The 12,790-nt window shown below is 52.8% G+C and overlaps 2 protein-coding genes across 3 annotated transcripts in view; one reads left to right on the plus strand and one right to left on the minus strand.

Moving 5' to 3' along the window:
• The first annotated feature begins 624 nt into the window (after window positions 1-624).
• NUDT17 (nudix (nucleoside diphosphate linked moiety X)-type motif 17) lies at window positions 625-6,504 on the plus strand. Its single transcript, XM_010833258.1, has 8 exons — window positions 625-1,418; window positions 1,579-1,765; window positions 1,999-2,024; window positions 2,174-2,266; window positions 2,522-2,620; window positions 2,843-2,979; window positions 3,352-3,504; window positions 5,954-6,504. The coding sequence occupies exons 1-8, from the start codon at window positions 1,227-1,229 to the stop codon at window positions 5,973-5,975; spliced, it is 909 nt and encodes a 302-aa protein (XP_010831560.1). The 5' UTR covers window positions 625-1,226; the 3' UTR covers window positions 5,976-6,504.
• Window positions 3,735-12,790, minus strand: part of PIAS3 (protein inhibitor of activated STAT, 3) — a 10,187-nt gene continuing 1,131 nt past the window's right edge. For both annotated transcript variants that reach the window (XM_010833257.1, XM_010833256.1), the window contains exons 2-14: window positions 10,595-11,012; window positions 10,351-10,435; window positions 10,058-10,108; window positions 9,732-9,822; window positions 8,884-9,018; window positions 8,574-8,679; window positions 7,801-7,874; window positions 7,506-7,666; window positions 6,190-6,323; window positions 5,941-6,109; window positions 5,671-5,804; window positions 5,432-5,469; window positions 3,735-4,907 (exon numbers count right to left, since the gene is read on the minus strand). In XM_010833257.1, the coding sequence (XP_010831559.1) occupies window positions 4,641-4,907; window positions 5,432-5,469; window positions 5,671-5,804; window positions 5,941-6,109; window positions 6,190-6,323; window positions 7,506-7,666; window positions 7,801-7,874; window positions 8,574-8,679; window positions 8,884-9,018; window positions 9,732-9,822; window positions 10,058-10,108; window positions 10,351-10,435; window positions 10,595-11,009 (1,860 nt within the window). In that variant the 5' untranslated portion in view covers window positions 11,010-11,012 and the 3' untranslated portion in view covers window positions 3,735-4,640. The remainder of the gene's footprint in view (window positions 4,908-5,431; window positions 5,470-5,670; window positions 5,805-5,940; window positions 6,110-6,189; window positions 6,324-7,505; window positions 7,667-7,800; window positions 7,875-8,573; window positions 8,680-8,883; window positions 9,019-9,731; window positions 9,823-10,057; window positions 10,109-10,350; window positions 10,436-10,594; window positions 11,013-12,790) is intronic.

Here is a 12,790-nt window from a genome sequence, read left to right on the forward strand (position 1 = left end):
TAATGAAAGGGGACAAATAAGTACAAGGATGTGTTGGGGGGCTGTAGTATAGAAGTAAAGGGGAGAAGGGTCAGGCAAGAAAGGAGGCAAAGAGAAGTGACACAATCTGTATTTTGGAAGATAGGGATTTACCAGGTGAAAGGGGGAAAGACCCCAGAGGGAAGCAGAGCCTGTTTCTTAGGGGACCCACAAATAGGATATGACTAGAAAACAGCATAAGTCCTGCCAGAATTGACAGGCAGGAGCAAGGACTGGTGGGTCCTTGCTATGCTGTGGTAAGTAGCTTAGCTTATCCTGAGACCATGGAGAAGCAAGATGAGCAGACTTGTGTTTTGGAAAGATCACTCTGAACTGTAGAGAATGAATTGGTGGGGGCAGGACTATCTCAGTTCAGTCACTCAGTCGTGTCCGACTCTGTGATCCCATGGACTGCTGCACACCAGGCCTCCCTGTCCATCACCAACTCCCAGGGTTTACTCAAACTCATGTCCATTGAGTTGGTGATGCCATCCAACCATCTCATCCTCTGTCGTCCCCTTTTCCTTCTGCCTTCAATCTTTCCCAGCATCAGGGTCTTTTCAAATGAGTCAGTTCTTTGCATCAGGTGGCCAAAGTGTTGGAGTGTCAGCTTCAGCATCTGTCCTTCCAATGAATATTCAGGACTGATTTCTTTTAGGATGGACTACGTACAGATTTGTAATAATATATCAGGCAGAATATGAGGAAGACTTGAACTAGGGCACTGGAGGCTGGAGATTAAGACACAGATTTGAGAACATTCAAGGAGGTAGAATCTGGTGGACTTGGCTGCCATTTGAGTGAAAAGAAAGGAAGAGAAGATGTCAAGAATGTTTCCTGGGTGTCTGGCTAAGAGATAGATGTAATTAATCCGAGGTGTTACCTGCTAGCACAGGTGTGCAGAGTGTCCTGGAAGGTTGCTTACAGAGTTCCACCCATGCCTGGTGGGAAATGACACATGAGTCCAGAAATCGCTCAGTCTAGGGATCATTTTCCTAAACAGAAGATGGGAGGACAAGAGGAGCTGAGGATTTAGAGGCGTTCCGCTTTGTCATTTATTTATTACACTCCTGGATCATCCCCAAGGTTCTTCCCTCAATTTCTCCCTGGGACGTTCCGGAAGCCCGGTTTCCTTCCGAGCCGCCGGAAGGCTCGGAGGGGAAGCGCTGCTGGGCCACCAGAGGGCGCCAGGTGCGCCGCAGCCCGTGATGGCGGCGGCACGGGTGCTGCTACTCCTCTCCGGGCGCCCGGAGTCGGTGAGCTTCGCGAAGAGTGTGTGCGGCCTCCTGGGCGCCGGGTCGGGGCTCGGGCCGTGGCCCACGCACTGCGGCCTGAAGCGGGGACAACTGGTCCTCTCGGACAAGCCTTTCCCAGGCGCGTCGGCCAGGCTTCCGCTCCAGGTGGAGAGAGGGGACGCGATGGGGCGGGTGAAGGACCGAAGGAAGGGACCGGAAGAGGGTGGGAGCTGGAGGCGAGAGGCCTGGGCCGGTCACCTGCCTCGGGCTCCTCCAGTTCCTTGTCTCTTCTGCGATGTTAACCCCAGTGGCTCCCTCCCGCCAGCGACCGCCTTTCTGCCCTTTTGCGGCCCTGGACCAACAGCCCAGGGCTCCGGGGGTTGAGCTGCCCCCGAAAGGTCGAGGTGTGGATCTGGGTGTGGCGGTCATTCTGCAGTCCAGCGACCAGACTGTCTTGTTGACGCGAAGGACAAGCACCCTCAACGTTTCGCCCAACCTCTGGGTACCCCCAGGTGAGTGACCTGAGGACAAGGCCCAATGTCCAGGAAAGAAATCTGCCTCTACCCCACAGCTCTTTTCCCAGTCTCAATGACAGAAGTAGGCCCAGAAGTGTGGTAGGTCCCAGAATCACAAGGGGCTACAACTGCATCTGTGTCCACTGGAGGAGGGGGCAAGCGTGAATAGTGAGTGGGGGTCCCTGGACAGGAACACTACCTTTCACCGACTGGTCCCACTGTTGTTGCAGGTGGGCATGTGGAACCTGATGAAGAGGTAACCAATCAACTGAGCCAGACCGCACCCTCTGCTGAAGGAGAGACCCTGTCTGGGACCACATGGGGTGTGGGCTGGAGGAAGGGCAAACACAGGACTTGTAGGAGCCAGGCATTGGCCTCTCTGACCTCCTATCCTCTCACCCCCAGCTGCTGGATGGGGGGCTTCGAGAACTTTGGGAGGAGAGTGGACTCCAGCTGCCCCAGGGCCAGTTCTCCTGGGTCCCTCTGGGGTTATGGGAGGTGAGACAGGGGCCTGGGAGAGGTTCCTTCCTATCTAACCAAGAGCACTTAATAACTACTAACCCACCAAAGCCCACAGAACAGCCCTACTTGCCTTGACCACAGGGAAACTGATGGAGTGTGGGTGGTTTGGAGTCCCCAATCCCATGACTCTTACCTATGTCCCTCCTACACCATTTCTACTCTCCACTCCCTCAGCTGCATTTCCAAAGTCTCAAAAAGGGACAGGAAGTTCTCTTTTTTTTTTCTTCTTAGTCTGCCTACCCCCCTAAGCTGAGCTGGGGTCTCCCCAAATACCATCACATCGTTCTCTACCTACTTGTCATCTCCCAGGAGTCACAGCAGCAGCTCCAGGTAGGGCTGGCAGTAGACAAAGGAAATGGGGCTGAGGAGGCCCAGAAAGACTGGTTCCAAGGATGACTAAGGTGCGGGGAAAGTCAGAGATAACCACGAAATACAATAGCCTCTCCTTTGTCCCTGCTCCAAGTCTCTCCATTCCACCTGTGGGTAGGCTGTGATCAAGAACAGGTCTTCTGAGAGAGGCCATGACTAAAGCATCAACATGTCTGGCCCCAGGCCCGGATTCAACCAAATGCAGGAGAGGTGAGTGCCTTCATGTGGCTGGGACAAGACACAGCAGCTGCAGTGGCTGCCACAGAGGATGGGACAGAGACCCCCAAACATCTTCCCCAGGACCTACCATCTTCTGTACCGTAAGTAGGAACTTCTCCCTGTCCCTCCAACACATAGACATTGAGAAGTTTACCTTCTGTCTCCTCCTCAGGGGAAGACATGTGTTGTGGGGGAGATTTAGGGACGGAGTTGGTCAACTGATAATGAAGAGAGCACATAGATCAAAGACAGTGCCTATTATACTCCCAAGAATTCCTGTCTAATAGGCTACCTGGGTTTCGGTCCCACACTCTCATTGGGGCAAGTCATTTTACCCTCCTTTCTGTAAAATGAGGTTAACCCCCCCGACCCACCCCTCTCCTGTGGTGGTTCGGAGGATCATATGACCTAATGGATATGGAAGTGGGGCTAAGCCACAAGGCACAGCCCAGACAGGAGCTGTCGTTCTGCAGTGCAGTGGAACTAAAAGAGAATGGAGGAGCCCAGCCTCTGGCCTTGCCCACATCCACCCTGCTGCGGACAACCCCGGGCACGGCAGACAGCAGAGAGAGGGTCAGCACTGGCACCAAGTTTGCCCTCACGCTTTGGCTGCAACATCTGGGCAGGTAAGGATGAGGAAGGACATAAGGGCTCCACGGTGTTGGGCTGAAGGGGCAAAGAAAGGAAGAAAGAACAACTGCCCTGGCAAGTCCTCAGTGTAACACCTGGAGCTCACTTGGACCCAGGGCCAGCAAGGGATAGCAGAGCGTGGACCTCCCTCCCCACCTCCCCACACCAGAGATCTGGAAAGCCGAGTGCTTAATCACCTCCCCAGCCCACCTCCGTGACACTCACAGAACATTCACAACCTTTATTATGGGTAAGAACTTTGCTACAACTGTGAAAATAAAAAGTAAAATTACAACATAGATCCTGGGCCCCAGAGGAGCCTGAAAAGGGAGACAGGCGAGAGCACAAGGATGCTCCCACCTCCCAGGAAAGGTGCAGAATGAGCCAGACCTAACCCCAGGGCCACCGGCCTTTAGAAGCTCAGGCCCCAGGCTGGTCAGCGTAAGCAACGTTGTGAACTTAAATATATAAATAGAGACCCAGGCAGTCAGCCAGGCCCTTCTCCCAAACGCCTGGGGATCCGGGCTAAGGCCTTATCTCCTCCTTAGTCATACTGGGCAGTAGGAGGCAAGGAAGGTCATCTTTGGAATATTTTGGTTTTTCTTGTTTACGCACAAAAGATCTGCAACCCAAAATAGAATTCTCCGTCCATGTGTCTGCCTATCTCAGTTACTCCACCTGTCTGTTTGACCAAAGAAAACGGAATGGACACGAAGAGATGATGGATGCAGGGGAGGAGCAGAGCCGGCTGTGGGGGCTGGGAAGAGAGGGTATCTGGGGGACACGAGAAAAGCCCCTTCCCCACAAGGCCCTAGACAGTCAAGGCTGAGGACTCAGCCCTTTCCCCAACTCACATCCCATCCCATCTGCCTCCCACTGCCTAGATTAACAGACCCAAAGGAATGTGCTGGATGTCAAAGAACATTTCCAAAAGCAGACCCCAAATGTCCTGAAAAAGAGGTTAAATATTAACCCTTTGGGTGCTAGCCTCGTCAGGCAGAGATAAGGCCAAAAAACCGGCGTCCACGAAGGTATTTCTGGCCATTGACCAAAGCTCCCCTGCCTCCGCCCCAAGGGGTCAGAGTGGCCAGGAGTCTAGACTCCACAGCATACTTGTTCAGTGTTGGGAGACTCAGTCCAGGGAAATGATGTCTGACCGACAGCCAGTCAAAGAGGGACCTGAGGGCAGGGGTCCTCCATGGCCCTCCCTTAAGGTGCCTGCAGGGGCCACAATGCTACTGACACGGCCAGGAGGGGGTGCCGGCGTGGCGCTGCGGTGAGAGCTCCCCAACGTGGGGGTGAGCGGGCCCAGGAAGTGGGAAGGGGTCCCTCGGTACTGGAAGAAGTGGCCCAGGGCATCCTGTTCATCTAGTGAGGTGATGACGGAGGGACCATAGTGCTGGGAGGAAGCAAGAGTGTGGTGTAAGATTTTATCCGGACCTTCCTTACCCGCCTCCCAGTCACCCATCTCACAAATACCATATGGGATAAATCAACCCCTCAGAATCCCGAAGAGTTCTCTGAGAAGCAAGAGAGCTCTCCTCTGACTCCTTCCCCCACACCCCAGCCCTCTTCCCTGCCCTGAGACAGCCCCACCAGCTCAGCCCTGTGGGCGTCTGAAATGTGTGGAATGTCCGGCTAGGGCAGCCACGGCGCTCAAGTGCACGTGGGTTGGGGGCAGGGTGGGGGGTGAGCAGACAAGAGCAGAACTACACCAAAAACTAGAGACAAACAGTAACGGGACAGAGGAAGACTCCAGTGAGAATCTGAGGAAGTCCCAGGCGGGGCCTCCGAGGGAAATAAACTGCCCATACCACCCCGCCCTTCATGAAGAAGCCGACTTAGGTCTCGGGAAAATGAGGGGCCCCATCAGTGCCTAGAGAGGAAGCTTCAGAGATATGAGGTGGAGAAGGGACCACTTACCTGACTCTCAGTCTGAAGAAAAGAAAATAAATCTAAACCTGGTAGGAAAAGAAAACTTAAAATCAACCTCCTATCGAAACACTTCATCACACACACACACACACACAAACTCAAGGAAGTTCCCTGGATTGTAGCCCTTTGCAAAATAGCCAAAAAGCTTTGAAGAGGAGCAAGGGTTCTGAACTGGTTTCGGGGAGGACGTGGCAGGCCAGGGCCCCATGCTGTGATCCGTGTCATACCTTGGATATCAGCCCCGAGGGGGAAGGCGGGCGGGTACTCATGTAGTGGGAGACTGGACAGGAAATCCCCGCCCAGCGTGCCCATAGCAGGGCTCCGCAGCACCGAAGATGGCTGGTGACCAGATGTCAGGACTCTGTGGGGGAAGAGATGGAATCACAGGTGCCCTCACCCAGTTCAGCATCCCAAGTCCCCTCTCTGCCCCAGGGTCTGCCCATTCCTGATTTTTCCCTCTGTGCCCTGTGCTATAGATTCAGCCTGTTTCTTCATACCCTTTGCTTCCAGGAAGAGCCGGGATGGCAGCTGACGTGACAGGACAGTGCTTCTTCGTCGGGGGCAGGTCCTCCTCATCTGATGAGCTTTCTACTGTCAAGTCAATAACTTCAACCTTCTTCTTACTCTCCGATGGATTGCCCTCTTGGACTGGGCTATACTGGAGGCCTGTGGGTGGTAAGAAGACTGTGTCTCAGAGAAGAAGCCACACAAGACTTAGCTCAACTGGGGGACAAGGGGTCACTCACCATCCAGCCCATACCCTGGCGGGGGGCAAACCTCAGATGCCTCCTTCTTGGGTTTCATTGGGCACCAGGATCCATCTTCCATGAACTGGATCTCATCACAATCCGAGCAGGAATTAAGAATCTCCATGAATAAACTGGGGGAGAGGAAAGGGGAATTCACATGGCTGGGAGGTGGCTGGAACAGTGGCCATGGAGTTCTGGGACTCACCTTCCTGAACCTGTTTCCTCATCTGTAAATTAGGGCTGTTATCCACCCTCCTGGCCTCTCTGGGTTGTTGGAATCAAAGCAACGTGTATAAAGAAAGTGAAAGTGAAGTTGCTCAGTCGTGTCTTGACTCTTTGCGACCCCATGGACTATACAGTCCATGGAATTCTCCAGGCCAGAAGCCCAAAAATACTGGAGTGGGTAGCCTATCCCTTCTCCAGGGGATCTTCCCGACTCAGGAATCAAACCAGGGCCTCCTGCATTACAGGTGGATTCTTTACCAACTGAGCTATGAGGGAAGCCCAAGGTGTATAAAAGAGCTGTGAAAACTTTAAATGCTAAGTTTTAAAATAAATACATGCTAAAAAATCTGTTTCGTGTGGTACTAGGAATAAGACAGAAGCAGCAGAGGTACAGAACATTATGAAAGTGTCAGTCGCTCAGTCATGTCCCACTCTCTGTGACCCCATGGACTGTAGCCTGCCAGGCTCCTCTGTCCATGGGATTTCCCAGACAAGAATACTGGGGTGGGTAGCCATTCCCTTCTCCAGGGGATCTCCTCGACCAGGGATTGAACCCAGGTGTCCTGCACTACAGGCAGATTCTTTACCACTGAGCCACCAAGAAAGCCCTCTATACAGAACTCTATAAACCACCTCAAAAAAGGCACTGGGAACAAGAACCGTAACAGAGGATCTGGAAGAGAGTTAAGACTCGCTAGATCGGCACATCCAGGCCCTCGGAAGAACCTGACTGCTATGTACAGTAAGAGGTCAGGTAATTGTTCTATGTAACAGTTCGTATCACTTACCCTAACTTTGAGCAAGATACTGCATCTTTCTAGGCTTCAGCTTCCCTCCCCTATAATGACAGTACCCATCTCACAGGGTTATTGGCATCTCACAGGCTTCAGTGAGATAAGGCATGCAAAGTTCTCAGCACAATGTGTAGTGAGTCCTCAATGTGGGAAGATAGATAATATTTCTATAAAATAGACAGGTAAGCAGGTTCAAGGGAGGGGAAGTAAGTTATTGATATGGATTTATATATACAGGGGGCAGTCCTAGCAGATATCCTCAGTAAAAGGAAGCAGAATGCAGAATGGTCCTACCCATCAATGATAAGAGATTCATAGGGAGCTTTCTTGTCACACACAGGACATGTCCACGTTGGTTTCTTCTCATTCATCTGTAGATAAAGGGCAGCATCGAAGCTCTGCAGGTGGGCGCAGGTGAGGGCGCGACAAGGGACAGTCAAGCGCATCTTCCCCAGCTGAGGAAAGACAAGTTCTCTGGTCAGAGTCCCCATGTCCCAGAAAGCTTTATGCCTACCGCCCTACGAACCCTCATCTGCATCCAGAAGTTCATGCCACCCCTCCTGCCCCTTCTCCTCTCCCTGGTACCCACCGGGCACATGAGTGACACCCGGAGACTCGTAGTAGCCACCTCACTGTCCGGGTCAGCGGTCAACTTCTCCTTGACTGAAACAAGAGTGGGGCCAGAGCCACAGGGTCAGCAAGGCTGGAGAGAGCCCCGGGAGATGCTGAAGCCAGAAGCAGATGGCCCTGACTGAGAGGCAGCTGGGGAGAGAGGCTTTGGGGGCCTATGAGATAGCATATGGGGGTGGCCTGGGACCTGCATTATGAAGGCTAAGTGGGGGAAGGGGATCTGCCAGTCCCTAAAGATGCTTAATCTTCAGCATCTTTGGCAGAGACGACCTAGAGGGAATTGAAGCATTGCCAAGACGGTTGGAGTAGACGATACTTAAGACTCTTTCTAGGGACTTCCCTGGTGGTCAGTGGTTAATACTTCATTTTTCCACTGCAAGGGGCACAGGTTCAAGCCCTGGTCAGGGAACTAAACATGCATGCCATAAATAAATTAAAATTTTAAGTTTAAAAAAGACTTTCTAGTCTGGAGAACCCATATTCTAACAGTTAAGGTCTGTGAGGTACAAAGCAAATGTAGAACTGGGAATGCAAGAGTGTCACTCAACGCCTGGAGTGGCCCCACTTTTCAACCACAAAGACTGGTAAGAGGGGTACCACAAGGGTTTTAGGATTCATGTAAAAGGTAACAAGGTAAGTTGTCACAAGAAGGGTATAAGTCTAACTATAAAGGCCAGAGGGCCAGGAAAAACTGGATCTGGGTCGAGGGAAGAGGGGCAAGATGTTACTCACTCAGTGCCCGGGAGTGGTCTGGGTTCCGGATGCCCTTTGCTCTGAGTTTTTGTAGCAGGGTCCCTGCCGTCAGCTGCCTCACCAGGTACACGGACAAGGAGTAATTCTACTTGGAGGTGGGGGAAACAATTAGCCTCTGCATTGTACACCTCACTACCACCATCTCCACTTTGTCACACAAGGGCCAGAGACAGCAAGTTAAGGGAGAGAGACCCACAAAGAGATGGATATTTCCCCAGCCCAAGACACTTGATGGTTCCCTCTCATTCCCTGCAGGCTTCTCCAGGCTCCCTGTCTCAACCATGCTCACCCGTCCAAACTCAGACGACCAGTTGACCACGATGGTGTTGGGAACAGTGGCCGAGAGACGAGCCAGGGGTGTGATGTTGATGGGGCGGCTGGGTCTCTTGGGCTCAGCCCCGTTCTTGGTAGGGGGAAGGTAACCCTGGAGGAGGGAGGGGCGGACTGGTCAACACATCTTGTCTTAGGTTACTCACTTTCTGGAGAAAAGGTCAGCTCATTCTCTGACCAAGGAGATGGGGGCCCATTCAGTGACTCAAAAAACTGGGGCACTAGCTAGGGTCGGGAGTGAGGTTCATTCCTGGGGGAAAAGGAGAGCTTATTCACTGACCAAAGATAAAGGAACCTGCTCACTGCCTTCTTAAAAAGGAAGAGTAGGGATACCCAATTTCTTCTAACCCTCAACTCTAGGATCATCACTTCTGAGAATCTTCTCTGAGTCTTTGGGTTGAACTAATATCCCTCCTGATGCTGGGAAAGATTGAAGGCAAAAGGAGAAAAGGGCAGCAGAGGATGAGACGGTTGGATGGCAACACTGACTCAATGGACATGACCTTGGGTGAACTCCGGGAGATGGTGAAGGACACAGAGGACTGCCATGCTGCAGTCCATGGGATCGCAGAATTGGACACAACTTAGCGACTGAACAACAACAACGTCCCTCCTCTGGGTTCTAAGAGAACCTTTGTTCAGCCCTATGCTAATTCTCGCCAGACTATATCGATTCAGGCAGTAAACTGAGCACCTACTATGTGTCAGGCACTGTGCTAGGTACATCTCTTTCATAACAGATGTGTAGCTAACATTGAAGAACTCAAACAAGGAGAGGGCGACTGTCAGAAGAAGAAGAGCACTTACCGGCAGGGGGCACAGTTTCCCATTGACCTTGACAAAGAGGTTGGGGGGGAAGTAATCTTCCTGGGGGCAGCTGGTCTCACAGAGACAGAACCTGGTAACAGATAAGAGAAGATGAAAGTATGGGAGGCAGTTTCTGGAACAAAATCTGACAAAGAGAGGTAGGCAATCTCAGAAAATCAATCAAGGGTATCTGTAGCCTTTAGCTTCCAAACAAGAACTCCAGGTGGGTGTGACGGAGCAGGGGTATCTCCTAATAAAGAGCGCGCATACCCTCACTTCGTTCCCACCCTCAGTGGGAGACCTGCTGGGAGACAGCATCAACTCACCTTAACTGCACCTGTATGGTATAATCGCATTTGGCTCCTGGCAGAACCTCTCTGAAACAGGGAGGGAGAAGGAGAGATGTCAGTGTGTGGCCCCTGGCGGGTAGCACAGGGGTGAACAGAGAAACAGAGAGTTAGATGTCCAGGGGATAGAGACGAGACATACAAGAGAATGAGGGACAGAGCAGGTGCAGGAGGATGGTGAGAAGGGGGCAAAAAAGAAAAGAAGAAAGTCAGAGAGCAGAGTCTCAGGGTAACCACCCAAGGATGAGGCAGGGGGACTCAAAGAGACATACCTGGAAGTAAGAATCTGCTGCACTTGCTGGGGGGTGAGGGCAAAGGTGAAGTGCGCTTCCTCGAACCGCTGGCTAGAAGTGGATGCTGAGGACACAAAGGGGCAGTTATTCCCAAGCCCATGCCCACGTGGCCACAGAAGTGGCCCCTATTCCAGTGTGCTGAGCGCACAGGACAAAAGCCTAAGAAAGGCTTGAGGAAGAGGCAGCGAGGCCAGGAAGACCCAGGGACCACAAAGATCCATACCTAGGGTGGTAGGCCGGATGAGCTCCCCGTAGATTTCATAGAAGGGCAATGGTTTCATGGTAACGTCAGGGTGCACAGGCTGGGGTAGAGGAGGGTGCATGTCCACTTCACGCTTGGGGCCCAGCAGGGTGCCAGGGGCCAAGAGGGCCGGGGGGATGGGAGCCAGAGGACCAGGAGAGCCTACAGGAGGGGTTCCAGGGGGCAAGGAGAGCAGAGAAAGATCAGAGGGCCCCAGGGTCTTGCGGGGAAAGCGTCGGCGGTAAAGCTCTTTGATCTTCATCTGGACGCTGGGGGCACAGCTAGACTTGAGGAGGTGCAGGGCCTTGGCCAGGAGCTCGTGCTTCCGTCCACTCTTGTTCCGGCCAGCAAAGCCGAGGAGCACCTGGAGCTCAGACACCCGGAAACTCATCACCATGTGCTGTGGAGATCAGAGAAGCTTGAGGATCCTATCTTGCACAGACCTGTCCTGCCAAAGACACTGGGGCTGAGCTTTTAGGTGGGCAACGCGCTTTCCCTCCAGCACTGATCTGAAAGATGCTTTGCAGCCAGTGGATTACTGCCAAACTGCCTACCTAGCCAAAAGGACATCTAAGTCCCATTCTAGCAACCCTGAGGTCACCTCTCCACTATCCCCCAGGCTTGAGCAATCCTGTCTCCCCATCCCATCAGTTGACCAGGTGGGGGCAGGGTGCATGCCACCCTACAGCACAACTCTGAGTCCACTACAGCCTCCTACCACCACCCTGCCTTGAGCCTGGACCCTCCTTTAAGCTGCTTATCTCCTCTCTTGCTCTTTCTCAGACTCTCAGACCCATCCTAGCCTCCTGAAAGGGAACAGGAGACAGGGAGGAGGGGGAGAAGAGGATTCAGGCCACACAGCCCCGCAGGGAAGAAAGGGGCCAGGTGGCTGGAGGATTGTGCCTCAAAATCAACTCCTCTCCACACCTTAATCTACCTCAGCTATTTTCCCCAAGCTTTTGTGGCCAGGTCAGGGTTCAATGCTCATAACTTCCCAAACCTTTTCTTGGTGTTATTTACATAACCACTCACCCCTCAGTCCTATTTTTTCTGGGAGAGAAACAGGACCAAAACTTGGGGTGAGGGGTTAACAGTGAATTGTGGAGTCCAGGTATCCTTCCTGTTTACCTGTTTACTCCATCTGCCAGGAACTAATAACCTGCTTCTCTCCTACCCAGAGAAAGTAAGTGATTCTTCCCTTCCTCCACAGGGGTGGAAGAAACAAGGGGAAAGCTCTAAAGAGAGCCCCTGGAAGAATGGAGAGAAGGTGATCAGCCCCTGAGCCAGACTGCAGAACTGCACACTCTCCTAGGAAGCTGGAACCAGTGACTAGACCTCAGGCCTTCCCATGACTCTGCTTCCATTTCAAAAGGCAGAATAAAGCCAGGAGGCAAGGGGGTGAACCCCATGGTTTTTAAAGATTCTGCAAGATGGTTATTTATCCTCAAGATTCTGGTAGTGGTAAGCTCTCCGCTTAGAGGACTCACTTCTGTGAATCTCCAGGAGACCCTGCCACAGGCCGATCTTACTAATCATCTGCAATTCTTATGGAGGCATTATGGCTTTGGGCCCCTTTTGAGGAATATGATTAAAAACTTGCTCCTCTACCTTTATCCTCATCCTTATCTCCTCGGTCCTGTCTTTATTTTTCCATTAGCTTTGTCAAGAAATTCTTCTTTTCAATCCCATAGTCTCACACTTGTCTCTCTCTGCCCAGAGATACCGACTCACTAAGGCAGGACCTTCCTCTCAGCCTCCAGGATGCTTCTGCCCCACCCCTTCGATCTATCCCCGTACAGCCCCGCCCCCTAGATCTCAGCCACCTACTGGTACTTCCCAAGGCTCAGATCCCAACAGCAGCCCCAAAGTCTCTATCCTCTCAGCGCCTTTCCCCCAGGAGCCTCCCGGTAATCGGCCCCCCAGCCCCATTCCCATCATCTGCCCCCTACTGTCACCTCTCTAGGCCTCGATCGACTCGCCCGCTTTGCCTCTACAGCAGCTTTTCCTCCCCGCCCTACCCCTACATCTGCCCCTACTACCAAATTCGACTTCTACCCCGCGTCCCCGCCCCCTGAGCCTCGGCCCCCAACAGCTGCAATTCCCCTCGGCCCCACCCCTACATCTGCCCCGCGGCCCCGCCCCCGGAGCCCCGCGCAGCCCCGCGCAGCCCCTTTCTCG

This window comes from Bison bison, unplaced genomic scaffold (genome assembly GCF_000754665.1).
Source record: "Bison bison bison isolate TAMUID 2011002044 unplaced genomic scaffold, Bison_UMD1.0 scf7180017863325, whole genome shotgun sequence".
In the NCBI taxonomy this organism is placed as follows: Eukaryota; Metazoa; Chordata; class Mammalia; order Artiodactyla; family Bovidae; genus Bison; species Bison bison.